Source organism: Phocoena phocoena, chromosome 11 (assembly GCF_963924675.1).
Source record: "Phocoena phocoena chromosome 11, mPhoPho1.1, whole genome shotgun sequence".
In the NCBI taxonomy this organism is placed as follows: domain Eukaryota; kingdom Metazoa; phylum Chordata; class Mammalia; order Artiodactyla; family Phocoenidae; genus Phocoena; species Phocoena phocoena.
Window position 1 is genome coordinate 20,454,991 of NC_089229.1, and position 21,277 is coordinate 20,476,267.

The following is a 21,277-nucleotide window of genomic DNA, read 5'->3' on the forward strand; positions in this document are numbered from 1 at the left end:
CTGCGGGATTATATAAGAATGTGTTTAGTTTTGTAAGAAACCATCTAACTGTCTTCCAAAATGGCTGTTACCATTTTGCATTCTTATCAGCAATGTATGAAAGAGTTATGTTGCTCCACACCCTTGCCAGTGTGTGATGTTGTCAGTGTTCCAGATTTTGGCCATTCTAATAAGTTTCTTGTTTTCATTTACATTTCCCTGATGACATATTATGTGGAGCATCTTTTCATATGCTTATTTGCCATGTATATATCTTCTTCTGTGAGGTGTCTATTAAGGTCTTTGGTACATTTTAAAATCAGGCTTTTTTTTTTACAGTTGAGTTTTAAGAGTTTTTGTATAATTTGGAGAACAATCCTTTATCAAATGTGTCTTTTGCAAAATTTTCTTTCAGTCTGTGGCTTATCTTCTAATTCATCTGATATTATCTTTCACAGAGCATATGTTTTTTAATTTTAATGAAGTCCAGCTTATCAATTATTTCTTTCATAGATTGTGTCTTTGATGTTTTATCTAAAAAGGCAACATCATATATAGGTCTATGAGCCATCTTGATTTAATCTTGGTGAAGGGTATAAGGTCTGTGTCTAGATTCATTTTTTTTGCATGTGGATGTCCTGTTGTTCCAGCACCGTTTGTTGAAGAAACTATCTTTGCCCCATTGAATTGACTTTACTCTTTGGCCAAAGATCAGTTGACTTTAATTATGGGGGTCTATTTCTGGGCTCTCTGTTCTTTTTCATTGATCTATTTGTCTATTCTTTCACCAGTATCACACTCTCTTGATTATTCTAGTTTCATGTTAAGTCTTTTCTACTTTTTTGTTTTATTTTTTTACTTTTGCCTGCATTGGGTCTTCGTTGCTGCGTGCAGGCTTTCTCTGGTTGCAGTGAGCAGGGGCTATTCTTCATTGCGGTGCACGGGCTTCTCATTGTGGTGACTTCTCTTGTTGTGGAGCACGGGCTCTAGGTGCACAGGCTTCAGTAGTTGTGGCTCGCAGGCTCTAGAGCACAGGCTCAGTAGTTGTGGCACATGGGCTTAGTTGCTCTGCAGCATGTGGGCTCTTCCCAGACCAGGGATTGAACCTGTGTCCCCTGCATTGGCAGGCGGGTTCTTAACCACTGCACCACCAGGGAAGTCCTCATATTAAATCTTGACGTCAAGTACAGTCAGTTCTCCAGCTTTGTTCTTCTCCTTCAATATTGTGTTGGCGATTCAGAGTCCTTTGCCTCTCCATATAAACTTTCGAATCAGTTTTTCAATTATCCACAGTTTGTCATTATCCACAAAATAGCTTTCTGGGACTTCCATTGGGATTGCACTGAATCTGTAGATTAAATTGGGAAGAACTGACATCTTGACAGTATTGAGTTGTCCTATTCATAAACATGGAATATCTCTCCACTTATTCAGTTCTTTCATTTCATTCATCAGAGTTTTGTAGTTTTCCACATATACATCTTGTATATATTATATTTTGTTAGATTTATAGCTAAGGTAAATGGAAATTTCATTTCATTTTGGGGGGTACTAAGGTAAATGGAAATGTGCTTTAAATTTCAAATTCCACCTGTTTTTTGTTGGTATATAGGAAGGTGATTGACTTTTGTTTATTAACCTGTATCCTGCAAACTTACTTTAATCATTTATTAGACCTGGGAGATTTTTTGCCAATTATTTCAGATTTTCTACAAAGATGATCATGTCATTTGTGAACAAAGAGAGTTTTACGTCTTCCTTCCTTCCTTTCTACCTGTTCTTAGTGGGAAATCTTCGAGTGGCTCACCATTAAGTATAATGTCAGCTGTAAGTTTTTTGTAGATAATCTTTATCAGATTGAGAATGTTCCCCTCTATTTCTAGTTAATCGAGAGATTTTATCATGAACGCATGTTGGATTTTGTCAGATGCTTTTTCTGCATCTATTAATTTGATAATATGATTTTTCTTCTTTAGTCTGTTGATGTGGTGGATTCCATTAATTGATCTTCAAATGTTGAGCCAGCCTTGCATATGGTGTTTAATTCTTTTTATGCTCTTAAAATTTGATTTGCTAATATTTTGTTGAGGATTCTTGCATCTATATTCATGAGGGATATTGGTCTGTAGTTTTCTTTTCTTGTAATGTCTTTGTCTGGTTGGTATTAGGGTGTTGCTGGCCTCATAGAATGAGTTATAAAGTATTCCCTCTGCTTCTGTCCTCTGAAAAAGATTGGTATAATTCCATCCTTAAATATTCAGTAGAATTAATCACCCTCTGGGCCTGGGGCTTTCTGTTTTGGAAGGTTATTAATTGTTGATTCAATTTTTAAAGTAAATATAGGTCTATTCAGATCATCTATTTTTTTCCTGTGTGAGTTTTGGCAAATTGTGTCTTTCAAGATATTGGGTCATTTCATCTGGATTTTCAAATCTGTGGGCATGGAGTTGTTATCCTTTCATTAAAAAAGTATAATATGCCCCTTTACTTCTTAAATAAATGGTAACAAATTATATAGACTTTTCTCTATCTTGGCCCCATTTGAACACGCACAACTTGCCTTTCATGGACTGGCAGAATAATGTGTTTATTTGAACCATGGCAACAAATATCCTATGACCCCATTCAGTCTGGGTAACGACCTCCCAATATCAAGCGGTGTCTTCGCTTAATTACAATATAAATGCTTTTTCATGTATTTGATTTAGCCAGTGTTGGATACTGTATGGTGCCTGAGGGTAGAAGCCAGGTGTATTTCACTCATCAAATAAAGTTTTAAAGTCCATTTGTCTTGGTACATTTTTTGATATTTGGACCTAGTTTATGGCAAATGGGTGTAGAGGTAGGTGCCCAATAAATGGTATAGCTTCCCCCTGATGATTTTTTGAGAAGTGCTTATATATGTTTCATAGTTACACGTGCATTTTCTTTTCTTCTACAGTCACAGGATTCAACCTGTGGGGTGCTGTAGTGGCTACTGGCGTGGTCTGCACATTCTATTGCACTATGGTATGTCAAGAACATTATTTCTCCTTTCACTCTACACACTTGCTTTGCAAAACTGAACATTTCAATCGTTGCATGCTGCAGTCTGGGTTCTTCATACCTGCCTCCCACAGTATAACTTTTTTTGTAAGGAATATTCAGTCCAGGGTAAAATTTGATCCTTTGTAGGACATTGATCATAACGGATATTTTCTTCTTTCATTTGAACCATGCCGTGGTCCCCAACCTTGTCTCCTAATTCACTCTCACTGTTGCTGTGTTACTTAGCTGTGCTCATAATATTCTTCAGCTTAGAAACCTGAGATAACTTCCCATTGCCTTTAGGCAGGAACAACAGTCAAAATATGTAAGAACCAGTATGGCATGGGCACTGATATTATCATGGATGCTGATCCTTAGCAGTGGTGCAAGCCTTATACAACCCCTGATATTCTAGGTCTTAATCCTTTAGTTGCTCAGTGTTTTGGAAGACAAGGTCCTCAAGGAGGGGCTGGTTCAGGGACTGGAGGGGGACACTTGGGAAGTTTGTGGCGGTGGCTAGTACAAAACAATTTTAGTTTTTTCAGCAACTGGTATGTCCTTCTTTGTGCATACTGGTTGAATTTCAGCCCTGCCTGTAGGCTAAAATCTATGATATTGCCATTTGCAATTTGACTCTGAATTTTTTTCCCAACAATATTCCCACACCACTCCACGGCACTCCAAAATATATATCTGGCTGCACTCAACATGCCACACATATTTTAACCTCTCTAAGCTTTTGCCCATGCTATTTTCTCTATTGGGAGGACCTTACATCTTGGACTCTGCTTATATTTGCAAGTTTGGTCTGAGTATTACCTTCCTGACTGTCTCCCTGGGGGGAATTCTTGGCCAAGATCCATTTTTCGTTATCTTTCTCCAGCATGGTGTATAAGCATATAGATGCTTAATAATGTCTGGCAGAAGCATTAATCCTAATGTACTTTCCCCTCAAAGGGTGGTCTTAAAGCGGTTATCTGGACAGATGTTTTTCAAGTTGGGATCATGGTGGCTGGATTTGCATCTTTGATTATACAGGCTGCATTGATTCAAGGTGGAATCGGCACTATTCTGAATGATGCCTATCATGGAGCAAGATTAAACTTCTGGAAGTAAGTTGCTATTTACTTCTTGGTTAATATAACATTCCTTTTGTTTTTTTCTGTTAAAAAAATCTCTTGGCTGAAATAGTAAGTTTACATTAGAAAACAAACCAACCATTCAGGGTGTGGTACAAAAATTTGAAGCTGGGAAGTTCATGCGTAAGGAATTTCCACCAGCTCTTTAAGGGGTTAGTCAGCTGTAGTTAGCTACATGGAGGTGAGGATGGCGCTTCCTCCTCAGGAGGAGGGATTGATAGCAAAAGAGTATTTTCTTCCAGATATTAAAGTCTGGAATAGGTTGAAAGGTGTGGGTAGGGAAATAAGGGGAGATATACTAGAGAGAGAAGAAAAGGAAACCTCTTAAGAAAAAAACACTAAAAGACAGTGATTCCATTTTTTTTTTTTTTTTTTTTTTTTTACAGAACGAATTGCTTTAATTTAATTTCAGGTGTAATCATCAAATCACTTATTTGCGTATTTCTCACCACCATTTTTTATTATTACCATAGTGTTTAATTTGTATATGGCCTTGTCCACATGCTCTATGAATGAAATTGTGGCCTAGATTTCGTTCTATGTGAAATAATATTAAAAACTAGTACTAAAACAATTTTGCTTTAGTAGATATTTATGTGCTAAAATAGCACTGCTTTATTTTGGTCTTTGTGGGATGGTGATAGTTATTTTTAATTAGCTCAAATGAGCAGAAAATGGTGTTTTTTAAGTAGAAATGGGGTATAAAATTACTATAATGACCTCACTTGTAAACCTAATGTCTAATTGACTTGAGTTATTGGAGAGGGGGCAGGTGATGGTGAGTTGACTTTATTTCTAATTTAAATATTCCTTGAGTGAGAACATATATGCATGTTCCTAGTTAAACCTGGAATGATACATGTATTTGTATAAGACTAGTATCTATTTATTCAGGAAATGTTACTCCAGGCATTTATGATGGGCAAAGTTCTTCTAAAGGTTTTTACAATTGCTTTAGGCAGCAAAAACTAAAGAAACATATATTTAAATGTGTTAGTCAAACCAATGGACCTAATAACATTTGTAATTAGATTGCTTAAATAAGTATTTAATTTGTCTGTACACAGTTATTTGAAAGTCATTTAATTATTCAAAGATAATTTATTGTTTTCTCTGTAGTTAACTGAGACACATGGTGCTAAACAATAGTTTTGGGTTTTTTTTTGTTTTTTTTTATCATCTTTATTGGGGTATAATTGCTTTACAATGGTGTGTTAGTCTCTGCTTTATAACAAAGTGAATCAGCCATACATATACATATGTTCCCATATGTCTTCCCTCTTGCGTCTCCCTCCCTCCCACTCTCCCCATCCCACCCCTCCAGGCTGTCCCAAAGCCCCGAGCTAATATCCCTGTGCCTTGCAGCTGCTTCCCCCTAGCTATCTACCTTACTACGTTTGTTAGTGTGTATATGTCCATGACTCTCTCTCGCCCTGTCAAAACTCACCCTTCCCCCTCCCCATATCCTCAAGTCCGTTCTCCAGTAGGTCTGCGTCTTTATTCCTGTCTTACCCCTAGGTTCTTCTTGACATTTTTTTCCCTTAAATTCCATATATATGTGTTAGCATACGGTATTTGTCCTTTTCTTTCTGACTTACTTCACTCTGTATGACAGACTCTAGGTCTATCCATCTCATTACAAATAACTCAATTTCATTTCTTTTTAAGGCTGGGTAATATTCCATTGTGTATATGTGCCACATCTTCTTTATCCATTCGTCCGATGATGGGCGCTTAGCTTCTTTCCATCTCCAGGCTATTGTAAATAGAGCTGCAATGAACATTTTGGTACATGACTCTTTTTGAATTTTGGTTTTCTCAGGGTATATGCCCAGTAGTGGGATTGCTGGGTCATATGGTAATTCTATTTGTAGTTTTTTAAGGAACCTCCATACTGTTCTCCACAGTGGCTGAACCAATTCACATTCCCACCAGCAGTGCAAGAGTGTTCCCTTTTCTCCACACCCTCTCCAGCATTCATTGTTTCTAGATTTTTTGATGATGGCCATTCTGACTGGTGTGAGATGATATCTCATTGTAGTTTTGATTTGCATTTCTCTAATGATTAATGATGTTGAGCATTCTTTCATGTGTTTGTTGGCATTCTGTATATCTTCTTTGGAGAAATGTCTGTTTAGGTCTTCTGCCCATTTTTGGATGGGGTTGTTTGTTTTTTTGTTATTGAGCTGCATGAGCTGCTTGTAAATTTTGGAGATTAATCCTTTGTCAGTTGCTTCATTTGCAAATGTTTTCTCCCATTCTGAGGGTTGTCTTTTGGTCTTGATTATGGTTTCCTTTGCTGTGCAAAAGCTTTGAAGTTTCATTAGGTCCCATTTGTTTATTTTTGTTTTTATTTCCATTACTCTAGGAGGTGGGTCAGAAAGGATCTTGCTGTGATTTATGTCATAGATTGTTCTTCCTATGTTTTCCTCTAAAACATAGGAGGAAGTTTGATAGTTTCTGGCCTTACATTTAGGTCTTTAATCCATTTTGAGCTTATTTTTGTGTATGGTGTTAGGGAGTGATCTAATCTCATACTTTTACATGTACCTGTCCAGTTTTCCCAGCACCATTTATTGAAGAGGCTGTCCTTTCTCCACTGTACATTCCTGCCTCCTTTATCAAAGATAAGGTGTCCATATGTGCGTGGGTTTATCTCTGGGCTTTCTATCCTGTTCCACTGATCTATCTTTCTGTTTTTGTGCCAGTACCATACTGTCTTGATTACTGTTGCTTTGTAGTATAGTCTGAAGTCAGGGAGCCTGATTCCTCCAGCTCCTTTTTTCGTTCTCAAGATTGCTTTGGCTATTCGGGGTCTTTTGTGTTTCCATACAAATTGCAAAATTTTTTGTTCTAGTTCTGTGAAAAATGCCAGTGGTAGTTTGATAGGGATTGCATTGAATCTGTAGATTGCTTTGGGTAGTAGAGTCATTTTCACAATGTTGATTCTTCCCATCCAAGAACATGGTATATCTCTCCATCTATTTGTATCATCTTTAATTTCTTTCATCAGTGTCTTATAATTTTCTGCATACAGGTCTTTCGTATCCTTAGGTAGGTTTATTCCTAGATATTTTATTCTTTTTGTTGCAATGGTAAATGGGAGTGTTTTCTTGGTTTCACTTTCAGATTTTTCATCATTAGTATATAGGAATGCCAGAGATTTCTGTGCATTAATTTTGTATCCTGCTACTTTACCAAATTCATGGATTAGCTCTAGTAGTTTTCTGGTAGCATCTTTAGGATTCTCTATGTATAGTATCATGTCATCTGCAAACAGTGACAGCTTTACTTCTTCTTTTCCGATTTGGATTCCTTTTATTTCCTTTTCTTCTCTGATTGCCGTGGCTAAAACTTCCCAAACTATGTTGAATAAGAGTGGTGAGAGTGGGCAACCTTGTCTTATTCCTGATCTTAGTGGAAATTCTTTCAGTTTTTCACCATTGAGGATGATGTTTGCTGTGGGCTTGTCATATATGGCCTTTATTATGTTGAGGAAAGTTCCCTCTATGCCTACTTTCTGGAGGGTTTTTATCATAAATGGGTGTTGAATTTTGTCGAAAGCTTTCTGTGCATCTATTGAGATGATCATATGGTTTTTCTCCTTCAATTTGTTAATATGGTTTATCACATTGATAGATTTGCGTATATTGAAGAATCCTTGCATTCCTGGAATAAACCCCAGTTGATCATGGTGTATGATCCTTTTAATGTGCTGTTGGATTCTGTTTGCTAGTATTTTGTTGAGGATTTTTGCATCTATGTTCATCAGTGATATTGGCCTGTAGTTTTCTTTCTTTGTGACATCCTTGTCTGGTTTTGGTATCAAGGTGATGGTGGCCTCGTAGAAGGAATTTGGGAATGTTCCTCCCTCTGCTATATTTTGGAAGAGTTCAAGAAGGATAGGTGTTAGCTCTTCTCTAAACGTTTGATAGAATTCACCTGTGAAGCCATCTGGTCCTGGGCTTTTGTTTGTTGGAAGATTTTTAATCACAGTTTCAATTTCAGTGCTTGTGATTGGTCTGTTCATATTTTCTATTTCTTCCTGATTCAGTCTTGGCAGGTTGTACATTTCTAAGAATTTGTCCATTTCTTCCAGATTGTCCATTTTATTGGCATAGAGTTGCTTGTAGTAATCTCTCATGATTTTTTTTATTTCTGCAGTGTCAGTTGTTACTTCTCCTTTCTCATTTCTAATTCTATTGATTTGAGTCTTCTCCCTTTTTTTCTTGATGAGTCTGGCTAGTGGTTTATCTATTTTGTTTATCTTCTCAAAGAACCAGCTTTTAGTTTTATTGATCTTTGCTATCGTTTCCTTCATTTCTTTTTCATTTATTTCTGATCTGATTTTTATGATTTCTTTCCTTCTGCTAGCTTTGGGGCTTTTTTGTTCTTCTTTCTCTAATTGCTTGAGGTGCAAGGTTAGGTTGTTTATTCGAGATGTTTCCTGCTTCTTAAGGTGGGCTTGTATTGCTATAAACTTCCCCCTTAGAACTGCTTTTGCTGCATCCCATAGGTTTTGGGTCGTTGTGTCTCCATTGTCATTTGTTTCTAGGTATTTTTTTATGTCCTCTTTGATTTCTTCAGTGATCACTTCATTATTAAGTAGTGTATTGTTTAGCCTCCATGTGTTTGTATATTTTACAGATCTTTTCCTGTAATTGATATCTAGTCTCATGGCGTTGTGGTCAGAAAAGATACTTGATACAGTTTCAATTTTCTTAAATTTACCAAGGCTTGATTTGTGACCCAAGATATGATCTATCCTGGAGAATGTTCCATGAGCACTTGAAAAAAATGTGTATTTTGTTGTTTTTGGATGGAGTGTCCTATAACTATCAATTAAGTCCATCTTGTTTAATGTATCATTTAAAGCTTGTGTTTCCTTATTTATTTTCATTTTGGATGATCTGTCCATGGGTCAAAGTGGGGTGTTAAAGTCCCCTATGAATGTGTTACTGTCGATCTCCCCTTTTATGGCTGTTAGTATTTGCCTTATGTATTGAGGTGCTCCTATGTTGGGTGCATAAATATTTACAATTGTTATATCTTCTTCTTGGATCGATCCCTTGATCATTATGTAGTGTCCTTCTTTATCCCTCTTAATAGTCCTTATTTTAAAGTCTATTTTGTCTGATATGAGAATTGCTACTCCAGCTTTCTTTCGGTTTCCATTTGCATGGAATATCTTTTTCCATCCCCTTACTTTCAGTCTGTATGTGTCTCTAGGTCTGAGGTGGGTCTCTTGTAGACAACATATATAAGGGTCTTGTTTTTGTATCCATTCAGCCAATCTGTGTCTTTTGATGGGAGCATTTAGTCCATTTACATTTAAGGTAATTATCGATATGTATGTTCCTATTCCCATTTTCTATATTGTTTTGAGTTCGTTATTATAGGTCGTTTCCTTCTCTTGCATTTCTTATCTAGAGAAGTTCCTTTAGCATTTGTTGTAAAGCTGGTTTGGTGGTGCTGAACTCTCTCAGCTTTTGCTTGTCTGTAAAGGTTTCAATTTCTCCATCAAATCTGAATGAGATCCTTGCTGGGTAGAGTAGTCTTGGTTGCAGGTTTTTCTACTTCATCACTTTCAGTATGTCCTGCCACTCCCTTCTGGCTTGTAGGGTTTCTGCTGAGAGATCAGCTGTTAACCTTATGGGGATTCCCTTGTGTGTTATTTGTTGTTTTTCCCTTGCTGCTTTTAATATGCTTTCTTTGTATTTAATTTTTGATAGTTTGATTAATATGTGTCTTGGCGTATTTCTCCTTGTATTTATCCTGTATGGGACTCTCTGTGCTTCCTGGACTTGATTAACTATTTCCTTTCCCATATTAGGGAAGTTTTCAACTATAATCTCTTCAAATATTTTCTCAGTCCCTTTCTTTTTTTCTTCTTCTTCTGGAACCCCTATAATTCGAATGTGGGTGCGTTTAATGTTGTCCCAGAGCTCTCTGAGACTGTCCTCAGTTCTTTTCATTCTTTTTTCTTTATTCTGCTCTGCAGTAGTTATTTCCACTACTTTATCTTCCAGGTCACTTATCCGTTCTTCTGCCTCAGTTATTCTGCTATTGATCTTATCTAGAGTACTTTTAATTTCATTTATTGCGTTGTTCATCGTTGCTTGTTTCATCTTTATGTCTTCTAGGTCCTTGTTAATTGTTCCTTGCATTTTGTCCATTCTACTTCCAAGATTTAGGATCATCCTTACTATCATTATTCTGAATTCTTTTTCAGGTAGATTGCCTATTTCCTCTTCATTTGTTAGGTCTGGTGGGTTTTTATCTTGCTCCTTCATCTGCTGTGTGTTTTTCTGTCTTCTCATTTTGCTTATCTTACTGTGTTTGGGGTCTCCTTTTTGCAGGCTGCACGCTCGTAGTTCCCGTTGTTTTTGATGTCTGTCTCCAGTGGCTAAGGTTGTTTCAGTGGGTTGTGTAGGCTTCCTGGTGGAGGGGACTAGTGCCTGTGTTGTGCTGGATGAGGCTGGATCTTGTCTCTCTAGTGGGCAGGTTCACGTCTGGTGGTGTGTTTTGGGGTGTCTGTGGCCTTATTATGATTTTAGGCAGCCTCTCTGCTAATGGGTGGGGTTGTGTTCCTGTTTTGCTAGTTGTTTGGCATAGGTTGTCCAGCACTGTGGCTTGCTGGTCGTTGAGTGAAGCTGGGTGCTGGTGTTAAGATGGAGGTCTCTGGGAGATTTCCACCGTTTAATATTATGTGGAGCTGGGAGATCTCTTGTTGACCAGTGTCCTGAAGTTGGCTTTCCTACCTCAGAGGCAGAGCCCTGACTCCTGGCTGGAGCACCAAGAGCCTTTCATCCACACGGCTCAGAATAAAAGGGAGAAAAAGTAGAGAGAATTAGTAGAAGTATGAGGAAAGAAAGAAGGAAAGGAGGAAAGGAAGGAAGGAAGAAAGAAGCAAAGAGGGAAGAAAGGAGGGAGGGAGGGAGGAAGGAAGGAAGGAAGGAGGGAAAGAAGGAGAAAATATATAGAGAATTAGTAGAAGTATGAGGAAAGAAAGAGGGAAAGGAGGAAAGGAAGGAAGGAAGAAAGAAGCAAAGAAGGAAAGAAAGGAGGGAGGGAGGGAGGAAGGAAGGAAGGAAGGAGGGAAAGAAGGAGAAAATGTAGAGAGAATTAGTAGAAGTATGAGGAAAGAAAGAAGGAAAGGAGGAAAGGAAGGAAGGAAGAAAGAAGCAAAGAAGGAAAGGAGGGAGGGAGGGAGGGAGGAAGGAAGGAAGGAGGGAAAGAAGGAGAAAATGTAGAGAGAATTAGTAGAAGTATGAGGAAAGAAAGAAGGAAAGGAGGAAAGGAAGGAAGGAAGAAAGAAGCAAAGAAGGAAAGAAAGGAGGGAGGGAGGGAGGGAGGAAGGAAGGAAGGAGGGAAAGAAGGAAAAAAGACAGAAAGAAAGAAGATACAGTAAAAATAAAATAAAGTATAATATAGTTATTGTACTAAAAAATATTTAGAAAAGAAAAAAAGGGACGGATAGAACCCTAGGACAAATGTTGGAAGCAAAGCTATACAGAGAAAATCTTACACAGAAGCATACACATACACGTTCACAAAAAGAGGCAAAGGGGGAAAAATCATAAATCCTGCTCCCGGAGACCACCTCCTCAACCTGGGGTGATTCGCTGTCTAAAGGAGGGAAGGAAGGAAGGAAAGAAAGAAAGAAAGAACGAAGGTAAAGTACAATAAAGTTATTACAATTAAAATTAATTATTAAGAAAAAAAAAATTTTTTTTAAACCATGGACGGATAGAGCCCTAGGACAAATGGTGGAAGCAAGAGTATACAGACAAGATCTCACACAGAAGCATACACGCACACATTCACAAAAAGAGGAAAAGGAAAAAAATCACAGATCTCGCTCTTAAATTCCACCTCTTCAATTTGGGATCACTCCCTGTCTATTCAGGTATTCCACAATGCAGGGCACATCAAGTTGATTGTGGAGCTTCAATCCGCCGCCTCCGCGGCTGCCGGGAGAGACCTCCCCCTCTCCTCCCTGCTCTCACAGCTCACAGGAGCTCAGCTTTGTACCCGGCCCTGCCCCTGCGCGCAGGTCGCTGGAGGGCGTCTGTTTTTTGCTCAGACAGGACGGGGTTAAAGGAGCCGCTGATTCGGGAGCTCCGGCTCACTCAGGCCGGGGGTTGGGGGATGGGGGAAGGCGGGGCACTGCGTGCGGGGCGGGCCTGCGGCGGCAGAGGCGGCGTGACGCTGCGGCAGAGGCCGGCGTGACTTTGCACCAGCCTGAGACCCGCCGTGCGTACTCCCGGGGAAGTTGTCCCTGGATCCCGGGAACCTGGCAGTGGCGGCCTGCACAGGCTCCGCGGAAGAGGGGCGCGGAGAGTGACCTGTGCTCGCACACAGCCCCCCTGGTGGCGGCAGCAGCAGCCCCAGCGTCTCCCGCCCGTCTCTGGGGTCCGCGGTTTTAGCCGCGGCTCGCGCCCGTCTCTGGGGTTCTCGCTTCCAGCCGCGGCTCGCGCCCGTCTCGGGGGTTCGCGCTTTTAGCCGCGGCTCGCGCCCGTCTCTGGAGATCCTTTAAGCAGCGCTCTTAAACCCCTCTCCTCGCGCACCAGGAAACAAAGAGGGAAGAAAAAGTCTCTTGCCTCTTCGGCCGGTGCAGGCTTTTCCCCGAACTCCCTCCCGGCTAGTCGTGGCGCACCAACCCCTTCAGGCTATGTTCAAGCCGCTAACCCCAGTCCTCTCCCTGCGCTCCGTCCAAAACCGAAACCCGAGCCTCAGCTCGCAGCCCCGCCCGCCCCGGCGGGTGAGCAGACAAGCCTCTCGGGTTGGTGAGTGCCGGTCGGCACCGATCGTCTGTGCAGGAATCTCCCCGCTTTGCCCTCCGCACCCGTCGCTGTGCACTACTCCGCGGTCCCGAGGCTCCCCCCTCCGCCTCTCGCAGTCTCCGCCCGCGGAGGGGCTTCCTAGTGTGTGGAAACTTTTCCTCCTTCACAGCTCCCTCCCACTGGCGCAGGTGCCGTCCTTATTCTTTTGTCTCTGTTTTTTCTTTTTTTCTTTTGCCCTACCCAGGTACGTGGGGAGTTTCTTGCCTTTTGGGAGCTCTGAGGTCTTCTGCCAGCCTTCAGTAGGTGTTCTGTAGGAGTTGTTCCACGTGTAGATGTATTTCTGGTGTATCCGTGAGGAGGAAGGCGATCTCCACGTCTTACTCTTCCGCCATCTTCCCCTGCTAGTCAGTGATTCCATTTTGACAGTTCTTTGTTTCAAGCAGCCTAGAAAATTTCTCTTTTAAAATTACCCTGATACTGTATAGTATATTATTATTATGCTACATATATATGTGTGTATTATATGTGTATAAATGTTACATAATGTACATTATATATTAAATATTATTTCTTGAAAATTGACTAGAAAAGTTACAGCTGTTGCCTCAAGTCTCAGTATAGCATTAAGGTATAACGTCTTCGACAACTATTTAATTTTCTTAAAGAAGGCTAATGGAGAAACTAGATATTTCATCACAAATATATCACACAATTTAAAAAAATATTTTAAACACCTTCTCTTTGGGATCAATAGTGTCTTCCTCGTACATCACATTCAACGGGCAGGGGTTGCTCATTTTGACATAGACCAAATTATTTTCTCTTTCAGCAGCCCTGTTCTGAGACAAGCAAGCTGAAATCATTGGCAAAAGGAAAGAAAGTCATTTTGCACTTGGTGGCTCTCTTCCAGTTTTCTGAAAATAGGTGCTAATGTATGAGAAGAACGTCAGAAATTGAACAGGGTCAATGTGTTAATTTGCAAGAATGAATTATAGTGAACCAACTTCAGCCGTTCTCAATAGTTTTTTTTTCTTTTACCGCAAGATTCAGATTCCAAGGAAGAGAGCCTCCGATTGGCCTAGCGTGGGCATGATTCCATCCTGTAGCTAGTGCAGAGCAGAACATTTTGATTGACCACCATTTAGACTATTTAATGGAGAAATGGTCGTTTCCCCAAGGCAAACCTAGGCTGCTGTTACCAGAAGAAGGGGGAATGGATACCAAGAGGCAGAAACAGCCAGTGGCCACTTGGGAGACTTGGATTACCCCCAGATCTCTTCCTAGTCAGCTAGGTTGAGGGGAAAGGGTGTGGAGTCGATCATTTTTCTGCACTGTCACTTTATACAAAGAGTACATACATTGCTGCATTGAAACGATAACTTATACATCAGTAAGAGATTCTAAAAAGTAAAAGATTAGACATTTTTATGACAGTTACAAGGTTGTCAACAATTAAGGAATAATGAAAAGCCTTATTGTATATCCCTTGTTATTCAGATATGTTTTGAGAATATGGTGGGCAATAAATCTGCCCTTGTTGAGATAAATGAAGGGAAGGATTTTGTGTTGGTATTTTCTGTATGGTCTATAGTTGACACATGTATTCTGTATTGCCAAAACCACTGAAGTGGGTGTTTTAAATCTTGTCTTACTTCCTTCAAGTAACTCGCTGAACCCTTTGGTTCTTGACTTTTATTAGCTAGTATAGTAGCTACTTTCTCTATGGGAGAAAGGGCCAACACCCTTAAAACTCTTAGACTTTGACATTAAGTGTTAGAGAATGGAATAGAGGCTCTTATCTTTCCATAAGTAGGCTGGAAAATGCATAAATATGTAGCACTTTACTCAACTGATCTCAAATATAAGCTTTGAAGTGGAATTGCAGAATTTCATAATTTTCAGAAAGTTTCCATTGAAACTAATTCTGCAGAAAATTTTCAAGCTTATATTGTATATGAGAGATGAACAGACTCATTCCTTACAAGGTGATACGTTAAGAAGGATTAAAAGATGTATTGAATGTGGAAGTTGAGCTTTCTTTGTAGCAATGTTTTGTAAATGTCATAATGACTTTGAACTATGAGTACTTAGCACAGAGCATTTTAAGAACAGATTATAATGACATGAAAACCATTAAACTGCATTAATTGAATTCTTAAGCTTGAATATAAAGTAGAACTATGACTATATATGTGCTAGGAGAGGAATTACACACACAAAATGTGTCAATATTGTGTTCATTTCAGTACCATTTCTATTGCTGCAGTGTATCTAGGAATCTTTCTCTCTTTCTTCAGCTTCATGCTCCTCTCTGATTACAGCATAGCAGACTTGTTTTAATAATTTCCTATGGCCATGGGAGAACAATTTCTATAAATGCTCAGGATGATTGGAATATTCATTTTTTTCCCCTGTCCCATCCAGAATTTCCAAATCTCTGAAAGTATCAATTTTTATTTCATTGAACTTAAGAATATTTCTACCTTTTATATTACTTAATCGGTACATATTTATGTATGTATATTTATAAATATTTATTTATGTTTATGTAGGTATACATTGCTTGATTCCAAAATTACTCTAGGAAGACTTCTGTAGTGTTTGGCTGGGACTTCAAATTTGTTTTCTGTTTGCTTTCATTTAGTTTTAATCCTAACCCTTTGCAAAGACACACATTCTGGACGATTGTTATAGGAGGGACCTTCACATGGACCAGCATCTATGGAGTCAACCAATCCCAAGTGCAGAGATATATTTCCTGTAAAAACAGATTCCAGGCAAAAATGTAAGACAAACTATGGTATATGAATCATCAATAACTATCAGTTGTCTTTATGGAAACTCTTTCAAAAGTCAAGCTATACTCAAGTTTAAGTCTTTTGTGTCATGAAATTCTAAGAGATAAATGATATACTACAAAAGGATCACATAGAACAAAGTGGCATTGTATGTTTTAAATCAGATATTTAAAAATATTTATATCAATTATTAAGTAAAACAAATCTTATCAAATAAATAGGCATTTATTGTGCATCTGTTTGTATGAGGAACTGTAGAGAATAAAAAATGATAAATGTATGACTCTTGTCATGAAGGAACTTAGCATCAAATTAGGAAAATATATGCAAGTATGTGAAAAGTAAACTAACACTAGAGGTATAACAGTTCTGTGAAACAGTATAACAATATAGAGGAAATGTTCTAGAGCATTATATTGCCAGATGTGCTGGTGCATTTTATTTTCAGACACAGTCGTGGGTTTATAACCTTGTTCTAATACTTCTACTTGAGTGATTTGGCGTGAGTCACTTAGACTCTCCGAGCTTCAGTTTCTAAACTTGTAAAATGAGCATAAGATATCACACAACTCGTGGAGGTATTATAAAATACTGTGTTTGGCACGCATGTGGTAGGGATCCAGTAAATGTGAATTCCTTTTTCCACCTCAAATCGTGGGATGTGAAGGCAGGGGATAAGTGAGAGATTCCTGTCAAGCAGGCAGGTCCTGAAGAATGACCACATGTGGGCAGGTGAAGAAGTGTGGGAGAGCATTCTGAGTAGGCAGAGTGATTTGGGCAAAGCACAGAGGTGGGAAGGACAGCATGGTCAGGGGACTCTCCAGCCCATCTTGGCTTCAGCGAAGAGTATGAACAGTGGCTGGTTCTTTGTCAGGAGGCCTCAGATAAGCTTGGTGACTAGCGCTCTTCATGCTGATATATCAGGCTATGCATTTAGGGGCTATAAAACTCTTAAGTAGCTTGATTAAGAGTAACAAGGGGGTTGGAGTAGGAGGAGTGGCAGTTCTGTTGCTATTCAAAGGGGAATGTGAGAAATATACGAGGTCATATGTCAATATATGAGAGTAAATTGGTTTAGATATTATCTGTCTTTGGTAAATTCCACAATGAAAAATCTATATGAATATGAGTATGATAACTGGATATGGAATCCCCCAAAAGTGAGCTTAGGAGTTCTGCTACTTTAAGACACTTTAAAGGAATATAGTTTATATATCCATTAATCCATCTGCATTAGCACTGATGCCTCTCCCAAAGTAATTGTGCATATGCTCTTCTTTGGGAAAACGCTTCTTTGAGAACATGGAGCTCAAAAAGCCAATTTGACAACTGAAAGAACAGCATTAGAGCTTTCTTAGTAAGAAACAATTTCCTTCAGAATAGTCCCATGTGTCTCTTTAACAAGAGCTCAGGGGGACCATTTCCTCCCACTTTTTAACATTGGCTCCATGGGAAGAATGAGTCCCAGCCAAAAAGTCAAGACCTACTGACATTGACTGGGTACAATATCAGATCTACATGAATGGCATTAAAGTAAAATAAAACAATATAATAAAGTGTTAACTCATATATAAGTGAGGTGTGGTGACTGAGAAAGTGTCTGGGTATATTTTCTGATGATTTGGAGATGAGATATAGTTCTAGTACTTTTAGACAATAACAAAACATATGGTGAATGTAGTCAGTCAAGGAAAAAGGCTAGCAATCTGTTGTGGGACCTGCTGCAAGGTAGCTTCTCCGAGAAGCAGACTCTGAGATGGAGGTTAGCATGCCAGAGTCTACTAGGGCATCACCACTGGAACAGAGAAGGAAAGGAAGGAAGAAGGATTGGCCAGAGGGAGAAGTTGGACTGTAATGCAGTCTCAACAGAGGCCTCAAGGGGAGCCCCAGGGCTGGGATGACCCTTCAGACTGTCCCAAGTTGGCCTGAGGGGACTTAGTCTTTAAACCTCTGAATCCAGTTGTCATTTCATGCAGGCTTCTCTGGGGAAGGAGGTATGAGTTGGTGGGTGTGGGGAGACCTCTCTTCAGCCTAGGGCAACTTATCAGCGTCCACTACAGCACCCCCGGGGGGAAAATGTAGCCACCCTAGTGGGAGAAATATTTACTATCAACTGATTATTAAGACATAGCATTCAATGATATTAACACTAATAATATCAATACCATTTAACAAGTGTTTATTACATGCCATTGTACTATATGATATATACTATTTTATTCAGTTTCACTTATAACTCGGTGAGGTAGGCATTGTTATTTCTAGCTGTAAATGAAGAAACTGAGAGTCAGAGAGGTTAAATTACTTGCCCAAGGTCACATATGGTAGGGAGAGCTAAGATTTATGCTCAGGACTGACTCCAGTGCTATTACGTAAACCTTTACACTCTACTGGAGCACACACCATTAATGAAAATGCTGAACATTGTTTTGGAAGATACCTGTCCAAGGAATACAGGTTTGCCTTTCCTGTAGTTAATGGATGGCATCACACACCACATTTAAACAAGCCTGACGAGTTGCTATGTAAAGGCTAACAGTGTTTAGCAGTTTATAATTGCATCACTTTTAAAGGTAAAATGAGTAATAGTCACTGCCCTGTTGACTATTAAAATCTCTATTTCGTGACAAGACGTCCTGAAGGACTGTAACTAGACACCCCTATAAAGATAATAATGCCCGTGGAACTCTGACCAGGAGGATACATTCATTCAATGGCAAAATCCCATCTCTTCCAAGTATTTCCAAATACATCATAAACAGAAGGTTAGACCAGAGTAAAATCCGTAGCATTTTCGAGAACCAAAAGAGAATGCACATCTATTGAGTATAATCATGAAAGTCTCTTCTATTTATGTAACAATTCTCCTCATCTTTGAGATGGAAATTAAAATTGTCATTTGCTGGTTTGTTTTCCCTTCCTTAGGTCTCTCTACATCAATCTTGTGGCACTCTGGTTGATCCTGACCTGCACAGTGCTATGTGGGCTCGCCCTGTATTCCAGATACCGTGACTGTGATCCTTGGACAGCCAAGAAAGTGTCTGCACCAGACCAGGTCCAGTACCGTGTGTTTCTTACACATGCAAGAATGACATTCAGAAAGCTTGTTGTCTGGGAGGAAAGAATGTTCATGTTCTTGTAAAGTAAGAGCAAATAGGCAAATATAATCATCTTTAGCTTCTATAAAGCATTTGGAAAAAATTTATTTTAGCAGCTATAGCAAAAAAAAAATGAGGAATGCTACATCCAATAACAATATTGAAATACCTGGCAAAGTTTCAAGGTAGGTGTTAAATAGAAATAGCTCAAGGCTGGGAGTAGAAATATAAACACAATTTAAAAAAAGCTCAAAACTATATACAAACTGTGGTACTGTGGAACATTTTATGGGTTTAGATTGTTCATTGATAAGCAGTTTACCTTCCAGCGTTTTGTTTAATTTATTTGGCTGCGCCAGGTTTTAGTTGCGGCACACGGGATCTTGGTTGCCGTGTGCGGGATCTTTTTTAGTTGTAGCATGCGGGATCCAGCTCCCTGATCAGGGATCAAACCAGTGCCCTCTGCATTGGGACCGCTGAGTCTTAACCACTGGACCACCAGGGAAGTCCCACCTTCCAGTTTTTAAATGATATGGAAATGGATCTAAAAGTGAACATTTATTGAGCACCAGCTATGTGATGAGGTTCTGTGCCAAGAGCTTTGCATGCTTTATTTCTTTCAATTCTTACAACCCTATAATTCTAATTTTATAGACAAGGAAAGGAATCTCAGAGAGGTTATATAATTTGCCCAAGGTCACATAGTTAATGAAAAAGAACAGCTGCAAGCACTCATCAAATACCACGGGCCAGGCATGATTATAAGTGCTTTATATAAATTTTAACTTTTAATCCTCACAGAAACAGTGCCGTGATGATCTCCCTTTCAAAAATAAGGAAACTGAGGCACAGAGAGCTTAAATAACCAGCTGGCAAACCTGGAGCCAGGATTCAAACCCAGGCAGGTTGCCGCCGGTGTTCTAACTTTGAAACTCTATGCCATAGACCATCTTTCAGAAAGTGTAGCTAGAATCCAAACCCAGGACTGCCAGAGTCGATTGTAAATCAAGTGCCCAGGGGACTTATTAGAATGATGACACGTTGAACTTTATGTTGGTGTAAAGGCATAACATACTCCCAGAAAAATACAACTTTGTGGGGTTAGGAAATGAGAGCATCCTTGATCTGTGTATCTCAACCCTATCTTAGTCTTTGCCCTCCTGTTGATAAACAGATCTTTCTATTTCTTCAGAGAATCCAAGAATCGTATTTACTCTGAAGATGGAGGCACTATTCCATTATATTTTCTTTAGTCAAGAATATTTTGTGATTTTTGTCAATCGTTATTTTCTGTGAAGACCATAGGGACTAAATTTTTTTTCTAATATGGCTTCCCCTTACCCTGGGCCAAAAAAATCCAAAAAAAACCCCCAAAAAAAAACAAAAAAATTTTTTTAAACCTACAACTTCCTAACCTTGAGACCACTTGTCATAGATTGTACACAGGGGGTGTCTTGCATGCGTGCATTTATCATTCAGAGAGCACGTGATAAATTTTTGAAAAAGAAAGAGATTTTCTCTGAATTATTCCACTAGTGTGTTGATTATTAACCAGTTAATTCAATTGACATTTTCCTGGGGTTACAATGGAAGTAAGGCAGTCAGTAGATCAGGTCAAAAGCTCAACCCAAGAGAGCAAAGATATGTTTCTGCTACACTCTTCTGTAGCTCACCCTGAGGAAGCCATGACCTGGATGACCTGAATGACCTGAGGGGTCATTCAGAATCTAAAATATAAGGCCGAAGAGTTTTGAGAAAGTCGACAATAGGGTAGAGGATTTTAGATCTCGTTTTTTTTTTTTTTTTTTTTTTTTTTTTTTGCCCCGGATGCGCAGGCTCAGCAGCCATGGCTCACGGGCCCAGCCTCTCCGCGGCATGTGGGATCCTCCCGGACTGGGGCACGAACCCGAGTCCTCTGCATTGCAGGCGGACTCTCAACCACTGAGCCACCAGGGAAGCCCTTAGATCTCGTTTTAATACTAACGATGGACACTTAACTTTGGCTTATGTATAGAATATTTCTTGAAGTTAAACTTGTAAGATGTCTTGGAAAAATGGGTATTGAACTCATATAGAGAGAAGCGTTATTCTCTTTTTCTGAGAATAAAGAGTTAATAAGCTTTAGTTGTTAAATGAGATCAAAGAGGCCGATGAGAATGGGCATAGCATCCACTGTGTACTATTGGGAGAAGGAATCAATGATGTTTCAATGAAATGAGAGAGCATTTTTCTAGAAAATTATCCTCTTAGGACTCTTTTGATTGAAAAACCAGTTTTCCCGAAAGACTGCCATAACACAATGCTGAAGGCATACACCTTCCCATCCTTATTTAATATTTATTTTTTAAAAGGTAACTTATCAAAAAGCAAGTATTAGGAGTGTTTTTTTTTAAAGAAACAAGTTGAGGAATTTTGTGAGGTTACTCTCCACTCATCACTATGTCTCATAC

The 21,277-nt window shown here is 39.3% G+C and overlaps 1 protein-coding gene across 1 annotated transcript in view; it reads left to right on the top strand.

The window, feature by feature from the left end:
- SLC5A8 (solute carrier family 5 member 8) overlaps window positions 1–21,277 on the top strand; it is a 69,928-nt gene that overhangs the window by 14,119 nt on the left and 34,532 nt on the right. The window contains exons 4-7 of the mRNA XM_065886909.1: window positions 2,921–2,988; window positions 3,964–4,118; window positions 15,576–15,716; window positions 18,655–18,784. Of these exons, the coding sequence (XP_065742981.1) occupies window positions 2,921–2,988; window positions 3,964–4,118; window positions 15,576–15,716; window positions 18,655–18,784 (494 nt within the window). The remainder of the gene's footprint in view (window positions 1–2,920; window positions 2,989–3,963; window positions 4,119–15,575; window positions 15,717–18,654; window positions 18,785–21,277) is intronic.